This window comes from Choristoneura fumiferana, chromosome 2 (assembly GCF_025370935.1).
Source record: "Choristoneura fumiferana chromosome 2, NRCan_CFum_1, whole genome shotgun sequence".
Taxonomy (NCBI): domain Eukaryota; kingdom Metazoa; phylum Arthropoda; class Insecta; order Lepidoptera; family Tortricidae; genus Choristoneura; species Choristoneura fumiferana.
In genome coordinates, this window is record NC_133473.1 from 9546136 (window position 1) to 9564300 (window position 18165).

The 18165-nt window shown below is 35.1% G+C and overlaps 1 protein-coding gene and 1 non-coding gene across 2 annotated transcripts in view; one reads left to right on the forward strand and one right to left on the reverse strand.

Annotated features, from left to right (window-relative positions):
• Window positions 1-678: 678 nt before the first annotated feature.
• The window catches only part of LOC141442703 (proton channel OtopLc-like), a 31068-nt gene continuing 13581 nt past the window's right edge, over window positions 679-18165 (reverse strand). Inside the window, exons 6-15 of the mRNA XM_074107773.1 lie at window positions 17455-17563; window positions 16942-17091; window positions 16458-16611; window positions 15762-15958; window positions 14919-15087; window positions 14438-14578; window positions 8837-8942; window positions 5566-5718; window positions 4861-5110; window positions 679-1653 (exon numbers count right to left, since the gene is read on the reverse strand). Of these exons, the coding sequence (XP_073963874.1) occupies window positions 1333-1653; window positions 4861-5110; window positions 5566-5718; window positions 8837-8942; window positions 14438-14578; window positions 14919-15087; window positions 15762-15958; window positions 16458-16611; window positions 16942-17091; window positions 17455-17563 (1750 nt within the window). The 3' untranslated portion in view covers window positions 679-1332. The remainder of the gene's footprint in view (window positions 1654-4860; window positions 5111-5565; window positions 5719-8836; window positions 8943-14437; window positions 14579-14918; window positions 15088-15761; window positions 15959-16457; window positions 16612-16941; window positions 17092-17454; window positions 17564-18165) is intronic.
• Window positions 3917-3988, forward strand: TRNAT-CGU (transfer RNA threonine (anticodon CGU)). The gene has a single exon. It is a non-coding gene; the product is annotated as a tRNA-Thr (tRNA).

Genomic DNA, 18165 nt, shown 5'->3' on the forward strand with positions numbered 1-18165 from the left:
TTGACTTGGTGAGTATACTCTTTCGAATAAAAAAAGAATTTTGAAAATCGGTCCACAATTGACCGAGTAATCGGTGAACATACATAAAAATAGAACCTCTTCCTTTTTTGAAGTTGGTTAAAAAGCGATGCAATTCGAAACTGGAGTTGTAAGTTATATTTGAAGGAACTATTTTTAAAGTAATTTCGAAGCTGTCTTTGAGGAATTATTGATGTTTTTTCGTGAAAAGTTCTAGATAAACTATTTCCTAACGTTTTAACTTTGATGACGGAAATCTGTATCGGGTAACAGTGTGTTTAGTTACCGGAGAATATGGGTAAACACACAAGCTCGGGCACAGAGTGCGGCCCAACGTTGTGGTGCCTAACTAGTTTGTATCTCGGGCGCGGCCGGAAGCTAAGTGCGCCCTAGCTCCTCTGCGGTCCGAGTACTTAACCTAATATTCGATAATTGCATCAGGGTAGCGACATTAACTAAGTCGCTCCCTGACTGGTCAGCTAAGACGCAGTATTGAGACGTGCTTTGTGGTCACGTTCAAACGCATATTCATGAGAGCCTACTCAATCCATTATTGGCAAGGTTGTTGCGTAGGACCCCCCCTTTGCGGTGGTTAATCGAATCATCGGCGGGTAGGTTTGTTTTTATCTAAATGTCTATTTGGGTAAATTAAATACAACGTTTAAGTTAAAAATATTTGTTAATACAAGCTTTTTATTTATTTTTGTCTACTGTACCTACCTACTTACATATTGTTATCCTCCTACATTATGCGTACCAAATTTCAGGTCCAATCTCTGTAATTGAGAGAAATTGAACTAAGATTGGTTTTTTGGAATCTTTTTGTATTTTTTATTTCAATTCCAAATTTTTACTTTTACGGTGATCCCGTAAAACCTAAATTGAAAATACAAACTGAAATATAGATGCACAGAAAAACCAGAAAAATAAGACCATCACTGGGAATCGAACCCAGGTCCCCGGTATTCCGTACCGCGTGCCGAGGACCTGGGTTCGATTCCCAGTGATGGTCTTAATTTTCTGGTTTTTCTCTGCATCTATATTTTGTATTTTCAATCTAGAAATTGAACTAGCAATATTTGAAGAAAACTTACTTAGGAATACTACATGTTAAATAATATTACCCTGTAATAAGTAAAATACCATCGCAAGGTTAGGTTAGGCTAGAAAAAAACCACTCTCATTGCAATTTTTTATAACTATAAAAGTATCAAAATCTAGTTATCTACCTTAATAAATTAGTACTTGGGTACACAAATAACCTAACCTAGAATAGGTACTTAATTTAAAGCAATTACAAATACAAATATTGCACTAATGTTCTGATCCGGGTTTGTACGCAGAATCCCACATATCCACGAAGCATACACTGGAATGGAATCTGTAGAACATTATGAGAGGAAGGCTGATGTGTCCTAGAACAGTCCAAGTGACTTTGCCGTAGAACTCGTATCTCTCGTCGAGACTTTCCGGGGATTTGTAGGAGAAAGTGTTGAGGATCCACATGCCAACGTTGGCAATGATGAGGAACATGAGGAGCTCCCGGCCTGGCTTCTTGCGGCGAAGCTTGCGGCTGTTGCTGCATCGCCGCAAGCCATCGACGAGAAGAGCTGTTTGAAGCACCACTTGGATCATCTGAAAATAAATGAATTCAAATTCAAATATTATTTATTTGCATTGAACTGGTTAACATCAACGTCTTATAATATATATTTATACCGCTATTCAGCCATATCTGGCGTACAAATATGAAGAACTGTGTTGGCATTATAAAGCTAAGTCTTTTGTTTTCTCATGGCCGCTTATATGTACAGTCACTTGCATTCATATCTGCCACAGAGGAGCGTCCAAAAATATCGGACACGTTCTACCGTTCCAAGAAATAGAGTCGTATCAGATACTATATGCACGTTTTGGGGTGTCAGATATTGGTTCTGGTGACTGTACAGTAGGGTGGAGCGTCTATGTATGGAGAAAAAAAAAGTTGTTCAATCAGTCTCGAATACTCGTATCTCTACAAACTTGCATATGGACTAGTTTCTTACGTAAACATTTCTATATAATTTTTTCGACATATGTTTTAGCCCTCTACCATACCTTGAATATTTTGATTCTTGTATGAAAACTTCGTAATTTCGCATAAAAATAAATAAATATGTTTTGTTTTATGCTGAAAAGTGACGGGACATCAAATTCAATCAAAACTTGTATCAATACATACAGTTTCGTGTTAAAAGTACAGATGTGCAAGTTGCGGAAAGTTTTCATAAAGGAGCGGCCACACCGCTGCTTAAAAAACGGTGACGGTACGGAATCGCAGTGACGCATCGTATGCCCACCATTTTTATCACATGCTCTCCACACCCCTGCTTAAAATACGGAATCGCGTATTCGCGGACGTAATACGTCAGGACTTTACCGACCAAAACTTGTGATGTTTACCTACGGCACGTCACTGTGATTCCGCACCGTTTGCGTATTTTAAGCAGCGGTGTGGAAAGCATGCAAAAACAAAACGGTGCGTATACGATGCGTCACTGCGATTCCGTACCGTCACCGTTTTTAAGCAGCGGTATGGCCGCTCCTTAAAGTTGGAAAAGCTCTCGGAAATTCAGGACAGTTTACAAGATATATAGGAAATTTAAATTTAAGAAACGAAAAGTTTCAATCCCCATACAAAATTGTGAGAAGTTTCCGAAATTTTCCTATTTGAAAAATTCTGCAATTTTGGAAAGTTTCCTTTGTCACATCACTAGTTACAAGTCATATAAACACACTTAAACGAAAATTGGTGGTATTGGTAGTTTTGGTAGTCTATTTATTGGTAGTTTTGGTAGTCTATTTAATTGGAAATTTTGGTTTGGTGGTTAGTGCGTTACAAAGGCGTTTTACTTAAACTAAGGTATATTTCGAATATGATGACAACATAATTTTAGGTAAAAACCTCCGTAAAAATACAATATTTGACGGAACTTAACTTAATAGTTTTTTCAAATCTTTGAACGTCAGTAGAGCTCAAAGTAGGTTTAAATATATTTTTATTTTTTCCATAAACCTTTGAACAAATCGCAAGTTATTAGCACTATTCAACATTCAAAATAAAAATAAAAGATACGCTCCACCCTACTGTACAGTTACCTGCATTAATATCTGTGTCTAAGCGGAGCGTGTAAAAATATAGAAATAGTTTATACACGCTTTGTTGTACCAGATATTGGTGCTGGTGACTGTACATTACATACGTAATATCTCAATTACGTGTGTCAGTAAGCCACAGTTTCCATGTTTCAGGCTAAATAATTATACGAAGAATACAGTTTGCGTTTAAAAAAAACCGGACAATTGCGAGTCGAACTCCCGTGTAGAGGGTTCCGTACATTAAAATAGATACTCAATTTTAATATGTTAATTTTTAATTATGCGCTTTATGTATTAGTTTTCCTGTAATCCATGAAAGAACTATACTTTTTTGTTATTAATTTTACACTTAGTTGTTTCGGAGACAAGATGGGTGAGAACAGTCTCCATGTTTAAATTGCATTTATTTACGTGACACGGTCGTTTTTGAGTTACCGACTTATGGTGGAATCAGTGACAGACTGACGGACAGACAGACAAACAGTAATCCTATAAGAGTTCTGTTTTTCCTTTTGATTTACGGAATCCTAAAAAGGTAAGGCAAAAATATGCGACAAAACCGTGCAGAGAGCGCAGTGTTGCATGAAATGCATTTATTGTTAGTTAAATTTATTTATTAATTACAGTATAATTATTGTAGGTAACATGATTAAGAATAAAATGACTATTAAAGGTTTGTGTCTATAAGTTGCAAATCATTTTAATACTCGCAATAGTCAGCGATAGAAGACGGTCTTAAATTTCGCAACCAATACGCATCGCCTCTTTAGCTCAGTGGTAGAGCACTGGTCTCGTAAACCAGGGGTCGTGAGTTCAATCCTCACAGGAGGCATCTAAATCACTCGGTAAATTTTACTTTTTTTCTGTAAGTATACGCCGTTTTTTAAAACTATTGAATGAATGGAAGCGGATCCATTTATAATAATGAATGTTTCTAAATAAGTTTTTCGTTTTTTTTAATGTTCACGTAAAGTTGAGTTACGTTACACTAAGAAAATATCTCGCAAAAAGTTTTTTATAATGCACTGAGTCGTTGATTTGTTCGTTTTTAGGGTTTCGCAGTCCCATTCGTTTTGCCACGTGCGTCTGCCCTTCCATCTGTTAGTGTTAGAAAGCTTTAATTTTGCCGACATAACTGTGGTGAAATACAATGTTTTAGTGTTAATTTTTAAGGGTTATAAACCTGCATACTTTACTTATATTTTAAACGCAGTTTTAGCGTAAAAAAATTTCAACTGCTATATTTCCACGCTAAAACTGCTAAACAGATTTGGATGAAGTTTTCCACACAGTTATAACCTGTAGGCACACAGTACTTTTATCCCGGAAAATTTAATAATGCCTGCGGGATACCGATAATCAAATTCTTCACAGACGAAGTTGCGGGCAACTGTTGGTGTACAGTCGAACAAACTGAATTATGTATGTACCAGGGTGCACCTTTGTGCTACTAATATCATATTGACATCCCATATTTTTGTTAAGGAAATCATAGTGACATTGATTATTAAAAGATTCCACCCTGGTACAGTCACCAGCACCAATATCTGACACAACAAGCGTGCATAAATATCTGATACGACTCTATTTCTAGGGCTGGAAAGACGTGTCAGATATTTTTGCACGCTGCGCTGTGGCAGATATTAATGCTGGTGACTGTACATATATGAATCAGTTTGTTCGACTGTGCTATAAAAAACTTACCATAAGTATCAAATCCACAGTCTTCACAACGTTGAGAATGTTGATTGTAGCAACTAAAGAAAGCACCGTTTCCAAGAAGAAGGCGGGTATGCATATGAATAGTAAAATGTCGTCGAGGAGGGAAATGGGATGTTCATTGATGTCTAATTTTCTTGTTTGATTGTACGCAAAGAGGGCAGCAAACAGCATCAATGCGTGGAGTCCAAGTTTAGTAACATCGTTTAACAGGTAACCAATGCTTAAGAGGTCCCTGAAAAAAGATTTTTTTTTATAGCATTTTATGTAGGTACTGTATTTTTTTTAATTTGACCATTGTAAAAATAGTTTTTGTTCTAATCTCTTACTTCCTTATCTTTTGTCCTTATCTCTTGTCTTCTAATCAGTATAAGTTAAGTATATAATTAAGAATATTTAGAAATACAGTTATTTTTAAGTTGCGATTTTGTAATTTTAATTATCATCATCTAAACACTAAAATTACACAAGCACTATCATTGCTGTGCTATTCTGTGCCCTTACAGGATTCACGTTGGACTCTTCTTTTCTAATCCTTTTTTTTGTACAACGTATTGCAATAAAAGATTGAATTTGAATTTGGACTTGAACTTGCCGCTTGCCTCCACCGTTGCTTGCAACGCGATGCCCTCCGTCCATCTAGTGGGAAGCTCGTTGATTAACGCAGTTGTTATTTTCGTAAGTACTCACTCGGTACTGCTCAGCGTGAAGCCAATGATGAGCATGCCCACAACGATGACCATCAACACCAGCCCCATGAACATGCCGCGGTTGGACGCGTGGCAGTCCGCGTAAATCACAATGTTGCTCGTAAAGTCGTTGTCCTCATTTGCTGTCGGTATCCTGTAAAATAAAATAGATTCAGTCTCGTGGATACCTTTGTTGTGAGTTTTTAGCCTCCGACGCAAAATGAGGGATGTAGATGTATGTTTGACGCCAATGTATGTCCGTCTATCTGTCTGTGGCATCGTAGCTCTCAAACGGATAGACCAAATTATACTCCATTCAGGATAACATTGGACTCTAGAAGATCACAGAAGAAGGGGTTTTTATTTTTTATGAAGTCATAATGATGATGATGATGAATAAAAGAATAAGATGAAGTCATAATTTTTGTTTATTATTAATACATAATTATTATTAATACGTAATTCGCTACCATAATATTATTTTATTTATATTTTATTATTTATTTAATAATTGTGTTTCGTGGACTCATCCGCTCTTATTCCCTGTTTAAAAATATTCTACTCGTAGCTCCTGCTATGAAGTTCAAGCTTTATAAAATTTGGATCAGTTGTGAAATGTTAACTATTGTATGTGATTAAAGGTCCATCACATTTAGATTCAAACTGTCGATTAAAAACTACAAAATACCTAATCTACAAAATATTTCTTGAATTAACAATATTATAAACGTTCCGTTTCTTGCAGAATGTTGTTTACCTCAGCCTCTTTAGGTATTTTATAGGAACACGTTTCTGTTTTTAGCAAAATAGGATAAGTTTTTTTATTGTTTTTAAATTATGATATGAATAAAGCAAAGTTAATCTCACTAATATTATATAAATGCGAAAGTTTGTAAGTCTGTATGTTTCTTTGTTACCTACCTCTTCAAGTCTTATCCGTTGAACCGATTTAGATGAAATTCGGTATACAGATAGTAGGTACAAGTCCCGGGGAAGGACATAGAATAGTTTTTATTCCAGGAAATGGCATAGTTCCCGCGGGATAGCAACGAACGAATTCTACGTGAACGGAGTCGCGGCCAACAGCTAGTTAATGAATAAATGAAATAATTAGAATATAATTAGAATTAAGTTTGGACCGTACACTAAAAAAGTTAAATTTATTAAATTACTTCTTTAAGCGTGCACTATAAAGAGCCTATTTTCCTTCTGTCCATTCCTATATTGAACAGGCTGTAGTTGTGGTTTTTAAAAATCAAACTTTTAAGTCAACGCAATCAAAAGTTACAGTCATTAAACAACGTGATTCCATACAAATTGCCGTGCACTGAAAACCCATAGGGTACTTCCAGTCGTCCTAGAAACTTGAGATTTGGTATAAAGGTAGCTATTATAACACAACCAACTAGAAAAGTCTGAAAATCTAGATTTTTTATGTGTCAGTAAATATCAATGACCAATATAATCTGATCCCACACTGCGTACGTTTTGCTTAGGAGCAGGGCTCTGCTTACACTGGATATATTAAATCACTCGGAAAAAGCGGGAAATATCTTCAACACACGATTCCCGTTTACATACCTATAAATGTGTACGGAACCCTCGGTGCGCGAGTCTGACTCGCACTTGCCCGGTTTTAACGTAAAAGCACTACTATTTGTTCTTATATTATATCTTTCTCTATATTTTTTATACTAGTACTATTATTTATTCTGTGGTGAAAGCGAGTGGAGTTATCTTGCGGTGGTTCTTAGGCACATTTTTTAAAATCGGTTCAGCTGTTTCTCAGATATTGGACTTTAAGTCTGGGGTTCTTCGACTATTCTAAGTTGGTTTGGTTATTATGTTAAAGACTTATTTAGTAACCTTGCTAAACATAATTTATAATTAGAAGCACCAGAATGAGTGGCATGGTTAATGTTATTATTATTATAGACGAATTTGTTACGGGCTCCCACATATACAAAAAATGGCTGATTTAACTAACCGAGAATCATTAAAAACTGTTAAAGTTAATGGACAGTTCTCGGCAGCAGTCTGCTTGTATATATATTGTAGTCCCCTGTATCCCTTTAAGGGATAAGTTCGCCTTTGTACATCTTATTATCCTGTGTTATATTATTTTCATGTGTTTTTATGTACAATAAAGAGTTTTACAATACAATACAATACAATTGAAAAAAGTTTATAAGCCACTATAATTTACAAGTGAATTTGCTTTTGTTTTTTTCTTGTAACAAAACGTACGTTTTTCCGTATAAAAAAAGCATTACAATGGGTGTTGTAAATTTGTCTATGAGCTTAAAACACATTGTATGTCATGTACACACTTGAAAGATATGTTTTAAGTACAAAGTGGAAATATAGTAGGTACTAGGGAAAACAAATTACATGGGTGTGTAGTGTAATGGTGACCGGGTGTACTGCTTTTCGGCGATAATAGTTTCGCCAAATTTCACTTAGCAACCCAACCTTTCGCCAAGTTTCATTTGGCAAACTAATATTTGGCATAACTTTACTTCACATTTTTTTTATTTCGCAACATTTACATTGCAAATTTACTTTCATCACACATTTATGTGGCAATATTAGGGTAGCAAATGATTGGCTAGGCAAATAAAAATTGTCAAATAACATTTGGGCAATTTTTTACATTGCAAAGTATACTTATTTGAATTTGTGCGAGCGAGCGAAGCGAGCGAGCAAGAGGGTTCGGAACAAAGCGACTTGGATACTTTAAGGTTCAGAAGGCTAAGCGGGAGCGAAGCGGAGCGTAGCTCCCGCCTTAGCCTTCGATGTTAGGTTTTTTTTTTATAGCAGCAGGATAAATGACACTAGAAAGTAGGTTGGATGCCATTCAAAAAGTTGCTAAATTAAGGATGCCAAATCAATACATTTGACGAAAACATAAATGACATCTTAAAAAAAATCCAGGTAATAATTTGCATAATAATCATATTTATCGAGTCATTAGTTGGAAATGATATCAGTGCGAAACGTTGAAGTTGGATAACATTTCGCCTAAATAAAAATATGGGTAAATAGTTGGGAGTTAAATTTGCTAATAATTTTCGCCGATACATTAGTAAACCATGACGAGAGGGTTCATGTGAATTATACTACACTCACTGAAGTATTGCTCATTTTTTTTAACGTTCGTTGGCTTGACATCCTGCCATGTGTTTTGATTTTTCATAAATTTTATTCGATCACCGTAATTTACAAAATACGCAGTAATGGTGGCTTTTTTGGTAGGTTTTAAAAGTACTCACTGGCAAACTGTATTGTGGTCGCCAATGCTGGAGGTGCCGTCGGTGTTATTAGTGTCTTCATTTTCACAGTTACCGATACAGCTCCATATTATATAATAGATTGCCACTGGAATAAAACCAAATGTTTAAAGTCCTGTTTACATTATTCTTCGGCCGACCGTTTTCTTGTAACTATTTGACATCGCGCCCCCACAATGTAATGCTAATGAAATTATTTAGCTGGAATAATGTAAGCAGGGCTTAACAATAATATGTCACTATTGGCAGAGGTCAGAAGGTGGACTAACCTACTCAATGAATGGATTGAATAAAAAAAAAAGAAATGTTGGTGCCGATACTGTATCGAAATGTATGAAGTTGTATTATTATTTAAAAGGTTTGTTTCTATTACTATTTATTAACATAGTATACCTTCATAGAATTAAGTTGACTGCGTAAATAAAAAGGTAAAGTCAGCAGCAAAAGATGATGAGCGGTTACGGTGCTCAAAATGATCTACACACGACTACTGCCAAGGTTACTGGGTAAGGGGACAATGTAAGGGGTAAGGAGAGTTTTTAGATCATTTTGAGCAGCACAACAGCTCATCTATATTGTATTTCAATCCAATTTATGAAAAGTGCAAACAAAGGCGCCATTTATCCGACCACAGGCATTCAATGATGTGAAAACCTAGAACCTATGGCAAATAATTCATCTGTTCAGCAAATCGATTAATTTATTAATTGAATAGATCAAAGTATTTTTGTCTATTTTATTATTTAAAATGTCAAATTTCTCACCATATCTACGCCAGTCTAATGCTACTGTAATAAGCCCTTTGATGATCACTATATGTGACTGTACTTGACAGTACTTATGCTGGTCACGGCCAACAAATTGTAATAACCTTCTAATGGCCTTGAATTAATAGCTAATTTTAAAGACTAACTAACTACCCCTTCTTAACCTACTTAATACTACACTTAACTTGAGGTAACGCTATGGTGATTTAACTTAAATTAATTTATGGCCTTGTGATCGTGAATCGTCTAGTGGATTAGGAACCTACCTTATGCCCAGCAATAACCTAAGTGCTTTTATTTGAGAATTAATTTGAAAAACCTACAGTTGTGTTTCTAATGTTATAATTAATTAAGCAGTACCTAACTTCGTGATAATTTTGACTCTAGATTGAACTCTACTGAACTTTAGGGTGAAACTTTAATTACTGAGATGTGAATTAGATATACTAGTATGTTTAGATTGGATAGTTCTAGAAATGGATCTTTCAGGTTACCTAGAATAATCAGTTTGGAAAATGAGAGGAAATATTTCTACTACGGATAGTGTTTGTGTTTGTATTACTTCTGAATCTATTTTGACTTAAAACTAAGTTTAATACCGAGACCTGAGGTCTCGGAGAGTCTCTACCTCCACCCCCGACTCTTTCCTTTCGCACACCAGAGCAATATATCTCTTGGATATGTCAAGTTGTGATTTTACTAGACTAAGCACTAACTTTCGGTGCATTCAAATCAAAGTATGGAAATACAAACACAATGTTTTGTAACAAGTTGAATCTAATTTTAGACTTATGGTTACTTATTCTATGCTTATATTAGAATACTCTATGAGATGCTTAATTATAACTTTGATAATTAGTTCAGGAATGAGTTTAGACACTATAGCTTTTCATTTACTATAGGCGCTAGTATCTCTTAATTTAGATTACGTCTTATCTATCTTAGATATATGAAATGTCTAATTTGACATAATTTTATTTTGGTATAATTACTAATCTCATAGTGACTTTCACTTATTTTAATGAGCTATCTACTTAGTCTAATTTTCTAGTTCTACCAGCATTTGGCGTTACCGGAGTAAAGCAGAAAGTAAGTACCGATTTCTATACTTTACGCCCAGAACACAAGCGTTAATAATAATCTAACTAGCTTATAACTAGATAACCCTTGGGTTCAAGATAACCTCTGTATTAGGTTTTGGACTCGTCTATGACTAGTTTTGTCTCAATTCATATATTTTAAATGAACAATAAACTGTTTCAACTATCAATCCTTAATCAATTATGTTTAAATCGAGATCGAATGAAAAGTACGTAAATTTCCAGATAGACTGTTGCCTGGTATGTGTCAACGTAAGCTATCGACCGTAGTCAGGATTTCTACATCCGTTCACTCAATGTAAGGTACGACAACTAAACAGATAGTATGTACTTATAACACGAAAGACTTTTGTATCTTAATTGATAGATGGTCCAAAACCCTCTACGATTTTATCTCTAACTTATTACTAGATATAATTTGATGAGATCTTAATCAAAAGTATGAATATGATGTTTGATATTAATTTTATCAAAAAAAGCTTATTTTAGCTGGCAATCGTAATTCAAATCGAAATTAGATGATAATTGTGTTAAATATTATTCAGTAAGTTATCTGGCATTTAATTGTCCACTTAGCTATGAGATCGTGTCATATCAATTCCCGCTTATTCATTATAGGAAAGACAGCTAAAATATGTTATTGTTATTTACTCTTAACAAAATGATCAAACCGTATTTTGGTTTTAAATTGAAGTCAACTTACTAATTTTAATAAAGTTATTCGTAGTCAAGTTCTTATGAACTAAGTTTTGTATAATGAAGTTTTGACGTAAGTACTTAAATAAATTTTATGTTTTATTCTCTTTTCTTAAAATCTAATTTATGCCTTAAACTATGTGTGTGCGAGTTTAAGCTTTCCCTAGCTCTGTGTTGGAGTTTAGCAATTTGGAGGAAAACCCTCATAGGTGAACTAATTGTGTGGTGAGTTAAAATAGTAACTTTTCCCGGTGTAAGGAAACGCTACTCTAGCTAAGCCCTATGAACTTCCCTACCTATATAGCCCTAATAAATCCTACAATTGTACTTTAAGCTTGCCTGAGGCCCTACTCTCTGTCTGTGATTAGCAAAACTAGAGAATTAATCCACATGTACATTTAGTGTAATGTAGAAATTCACGGTGCAATGAATTTCTTCTAATCTCCTATCAACAATGATGGTGTGTATACCTAAAGCCCTATCGGTCCCTAAATGGTGCTGAGCTCCCACTTTCCCGAAGGAAAGTCCCTATGACGGGGAGCCCCGCGGAACAGCAGAATACCTAACGTTGTGCATAAATACGTAAATAAATAGGGGACAGGAATTCTGAGTTTCTTAAGTACAAACCAAGCGTCAACAAGACACGCATTCACTTCGACGAGCGCTACTTAGTCGTTACAAAAGACAAACAGAATCCACTGGTGGCTGGTACGACAGTAATTTGCCGCTGAAGCCGCCACAGCTTCAGGAAGTGGAAGCCTATTTCGTCCACGGTTGTCACCGTTAGGTGTCAGACGATATAGACGGACTTAAAGCTCAACCAAGGTACGTTATGGAGGAACCAAAGTCATTTCCATTAAGTTGGGAAAAACACAGAAAAGTTATGGGTTAGTACAAAATATACGTAGGCTGAAATGAAACGCTATAAAACGATCACTCCACACTACAAGAACAAATAAGGGACTTCACCGCCACAAGACCGCAAAGGTTCCCTCACACAAAGATTTTCGAATGAAAATCAGCACTAAATATTTCACAAATAATTAAAAAACCAGAGAGTTAATCATTATTCCGCAGATTAATGATCAAGACCCGACACTTTACTTCCTGAAGAAATACTCACATTTCTTGTAAATTAAAATTAATTCAAATTAAATAAAATCAAAAACCCCATTAAAATTAATGAAATAAATTTACCCGATACTATTGACTCTAATTTGTTAACAAAATGGCGCACAGAAACTAAACCCCCGACTAGCAAAATAACGATGTTGACTCTACGAAATCTAAATCCATCTGGCTCCCGCCCTTTTTGTGTCACCTCTATTTATAGCTTCTCTCCGGGACCTCTGGTATTCGCGCCAAGCGACCAAACGACGCCAAGCTTACCAAAGTCGACAACGTTGACATTGCCTGCTCTCGCTTTTTCTTCTGCCAAATCCTTATCTCAAAATAGCCAAATTTATCCGTAAAATTTATTTTTGAACTAAAATTTCCTATTTATCTTGACACTATCCTAGCTTACTATTCTAGTAAATACGTTTCGTTTTATATTGTGCTACAACAATAATTTTCAATAAATATTTATATGTATTTGTCAAATACTTCAATTTTACCTCAACGTTTTAATTTCCTTAACCTATCTAACAATAATCTTACTTCTAATGATAATTTTCTACTTATTACTCTACACTCTTTGAATATAAATAGCCAATTACATACTTCTATTGTTCGTTAATAAAATAGCTAATTTGCCTACAATTATAACTGGTATCCCAATTCGCGCCGTTTTTCATAGTTCCCTTTGTCGATTACCGTAACTTACAAAATACGCTTAGTAATGGTCGCCACGTTGGTAGGTTTTAAAAGTACTCACTGGCAAACTGTATTGTGGTCGCCAATGCTGGAGGTGCCGTCGGTGTTATTAGTGTCTTCATTTTCACAGTTACCGATACAGCTTAATATTATATAATAGATTGCCACTGGAATAAAACCAAATGTTTAAAGTCCTGTTTACATTATTCTTCGGCCGACCTTATTTAACTATTTGACATCGCGCCCCCACAATGTATGCTAATGAAAATTTCTTTAAATGTAACATAATTATTAACATCAATATGTCACTATTGGCAGAGGTCTACTGTGGACTAACCTACTCAATGAATGGATTGAATAAAAAAAAGAAATGTTGGTGCCGATACTGTATCGAAATGTATGAAGTTGTATTATTATTTAAAAGGTTTGTTTCTATTACTATTTATTAACATAGTATACCTTCATAGAATTAAGTTGACTGCGTAAATAAAAAGGTAAAGTCAGCAGCAAAAGATGATGAGCGGTTACGGTGCTCAAAATGATCTACACACGACTACTGCCAAGGTTACTGGGTAAGGGGACAATGTAAGGGGTAAGGAGAGTTTTTAGATCATTTTGAGCAGCACAACAGCTCATCTATATTGTATTTCAATCCAATTTATGAAAAGTGCAAACAAAGGCGCCATTTATCCGACCACAGGCATTCAATGATGTGAAAACCTAGAACCTATGGCAAAATAATTAATCTGTTCAACAAATCGATTAATTTATTAATTGAATAGATCAAAGTATTTTTGTCTATTTTATTATTTAAAATGTCAAATTTTCCACCATATCTACGCCAGTCTAATGCTACTACAGATTATACACATGTTTCAATCAAGAAATAACGTCAGATTTTGACGAAGATTTTTCAAATGAAAAATAAATATTGAAATCAAGTGAATTTTGGTGAAAAGAAAGTGATTAGACATCTAGTTAGAAGACACGAATTATAGAAAACGTGTTATTGATTCGATCCTGTGAGTGTTTATACAAGAATTTTGATGAAATCGGTTTGTTTACACTTTTAATAAATTGGATAGGCATAACGTATAATTCTACTGCTAACTGTATATAAAAGTATTCTTTAATTATGTTCTTGGATATCGACATTGAGAAGAAGTTAAAAGATAGTTTTTTTTAAACATTCTTTGAGTACTTACCTATAAGAATATTGAATTCTACGCTGAAAGGATACAGATACGGAGAAAAACTTTCTATGACGCCCATGATTGTAGTGGAACCCACGCATTCCTCGTTGTACAGCCCACTTATGTCAAACATTCTGTTTTGCTCAGTGGATACTAGAAATAAATGCAAATCATTAGAAAATTAAAAAAAATACAGCCTGGTTTATTGACTTTTATCGTAGTTACAGACTAGTGAAACTTCATACACTGTAAAATTTAATGACAAAATTTGCCGTCTACATTACTTTAGATGGAATGTACCAATTTTTTATAGTCTGGATGATCAGAACTATTAACACGCACGCTAAGATATTACACTGCATATTAAGTACGTTTCATCCGTCTGTACGCACTATTACAAGCCTGCAATGGTATGAACACTCAAAGTTTTAGAACATAATATTTTATCACGTAACTTAACTAAAATTGTGCCAAGTAAAATAATAAAGCATACCTGTTGTCCAAGATTTGGTATCCGTTTCATTTCTTTCATAAGGACCGCCGGGTCCATACTGAGTGTAAGCATAAATGGTCAAAGCCAAGACAGTTTCTCGAACGATCGTGGAGACCCAGAAGCAAAGGCTGCTTCCAATGATGTGCATGAAAGCGTAACACGCTAAACCCTGAATACGTAAAATAATTAACAACACAATACATTATAAATGTTCTAGAACAGCACGAATTACTGTACTATTCGTAGTTAGTTTACAAAAAGACAAAATGCAGGGTAGACAATAAGCGGTCTTATCGCTTAAAACGATCTCATCCAGACGACCATATATTAGTGACATAACTAAGTACACAAAAAATATCCAGGACAGTTAATTGATGTCCTAGAATACGGCATCCGCTCGAGGATCTACCTTCGTTTACATCGACAATTACAACGTACCTACAATGATTTAATAACAGCATTAATTAGTGGTTCGTTTAGATTATGCAAACAGGGTAGGATTCGATATTAAAAAGTGGTTAGAATGGAAGGTTAGAATGCCACATGCCCATGGATCATCGAATGCCAGGAATCGATTCTAACAATTAATTTATTTTAATCCGACTGGGGGAAGTAAGTGGGCAAATTCCTGTTCATAAAAATACTTAAGCAATAAGCAAAAATATTATCATGAAGGAAATAACTTGGAATCTAGGTATCCATGTATGCCATTAACTTATTCAGTGTACCTACTTTATACCCTGAAATAGGCGAAATGTTATGGTCTCATTTAACAGGTCCCGGTTCAATTTGTGTTACCTTAGCAGAGACAAGTATGTTACATATACGATTAGGTTAACTTACCTTTGCTCGCAATATGATCACATTAGAATACTTAAAGACGAAGTAAAGTTGTACGAAACAATACATGGGGTTGAAAATATCTAGTGCCATCCGCATATAATCTACGCAAACGTCGTTATTCACGTCCTCGTCAGTAATGTATGCGATTTGGTTGGCAAGCAGCAATACCGAGTGGATCAAATGGCCCATTGCGAAACCTGAAATGTAATGAAATAATGTTAAAACGTTTTCATCAGTTTATCCGCGGTGTTTACCCGCGGGTTCGCACTTCAAAACCATTAAGTAGGTCTCGCAGTTGAATAGAAATTCAAGATTTTCGTAAAAACCCCGTAGGATTTCCAAAAAATTAGATCGTGGATTTTGTTAAAGTTGTATAAAAACACTCGTGCTAAATTTTGTGGTTTGTTCCAATTTCATGGGAATATCGGGATAAAAAGTAATCTATGAGTTATTCCGTCCAGTTACCTACACATTCCTCATCTGTCAAGCCGTTTAAGCGCACACACACAGTCACGAACTTTCACTTTATAATATTGGTAGGATTTAGACCATATTTCTATCACCGTTTGGAATTGCCTCCGCTGTTTATATCAAAAGCGAGGCTTTTTTTTCATTTTTTATTGATTATTATGATTTCTAGTTTATTCAAATAAACCCTTGTGAACCATATTCTGGATTTTTAAATTTATTACTTACCAGCAGCGCCAAGTTTGAGGTAGAAACTGCCAGAATGTCTACCATGACTAAAACAGTACGCATGCTTCAATGGAATCAGAGTCGGTGGGGGGATCATGTTAGGTTTGAAGTTCTCAGACCCTGGTGTTCCCGGTGTACTGGGCCCAAATTCTTCCTAAAGTTAAAGAAATCGCGTTAACCAACCATGTCATGATTATTATTTTTGAATTAAACTAATTTTAAGTAATAAGGTCGTGTTTAAAAAGATAACATCGCACCTATCGCACACCTAGATCGAAAGCGGTATTAACTCATAATAATACACGATTTTAATTTAGACCTATATCTAATTTTTGAAAGGCCTTAATTAAAATGATGTATTATTTTCAGCTGATGCCTTTTCAATCTAATTGTGCGCCATGTCTATCACAACATTATTTTATTTTTAATTTTTTAGATCAAATCTTACACATCAAGCTACCTTTTAATATCGAATTCTACTTACTTCTTGCTTTCTAAAATATTCAGCAACTTTTGCTTCATGTTGCCCTTTCGTTTTCTGATTTTTCAGTGCAATTGATTTATAACGGCCTATATCAATGATTAAGTAAACGTGGTAAATAAATCCAATGCATGTTAGAATCAATGAGTAAATCTGAAATAATATAAATTTATTTATAAAATTTTAGTATAAAAATTCACCCAGGTGTATGTCGGACCACGCGCAGTATAGGGTTTCGTACTAAGAATAAGATGCGGCAAATAGTGACAATTTAGATAGACTATTACGAGTATTCGTTAAGTTATAAAGCGTACTTAATCTTAAAGTTCTACAGACTATATTGTACTACATTTCGAAGACTGCACTACACATTCTTTTAAAAAAAATTAGATAGGTACATAAGTTTAAGAAATATCAGTTTTTGTAGAAATTTATGGAACTTTGCACAATAAGAGGATCCGCAAAATTTAAGTCATACATAGAGACTATCAAATAAATAGAATATATTATACATACCGTAGATGCATTGTGAATATCGACGAATGGCTCCGATAGATAGATAATCAACCCGAATGTGATTAAAATTATCGCATAAATGGAGCTGAGAATGATATTCATATATTCTCTAAAACAAAGAGGAAAATAACGTTATGAAATTGATGCGCAATTTTGGTATGGTTGGAGTTTTGAATAGTTTTTTTTTCCTATTTTCCGAATTGAATGGGATGTACTTGAGATTGAGACAATTCAACCAAGACGCTGCCTGCATCTCGTGTGAGAGCGTTTTCAGATTATCCGATCCGATATCGGTATCGGATGACGATGGTCGACACCCGATAGCCGTCACCATGTGCTGTTTTTAGATAGTTTTTAGACGTAGACAATTTAGATACACGTATAGCATACATACAAACATTATCGTCCGACAGCCCACGGGCGTCCGATGATGCCACCGACTTATCGGTGTCGGCTCCGATATCCGATATCGGGCCGGACAATATGAAAGAAAGGTAGTAAGAGCGTTTTCAGATTATCCTAGCTAGTAAAGCAGTAGGTCTAGTAAAATGTATGAAATATGTATGTTCCTCTCTTTCAGATTATCCGATCCGATATTGGGTCATATTTCATACATTTTACTTGCCCCGATATCGTGTCGGCGTCCGATACCGATATCAGATCCGATAATCTGAAAACGCTCTAAATGGTTTAAGTTAAGGGCCTACGCTA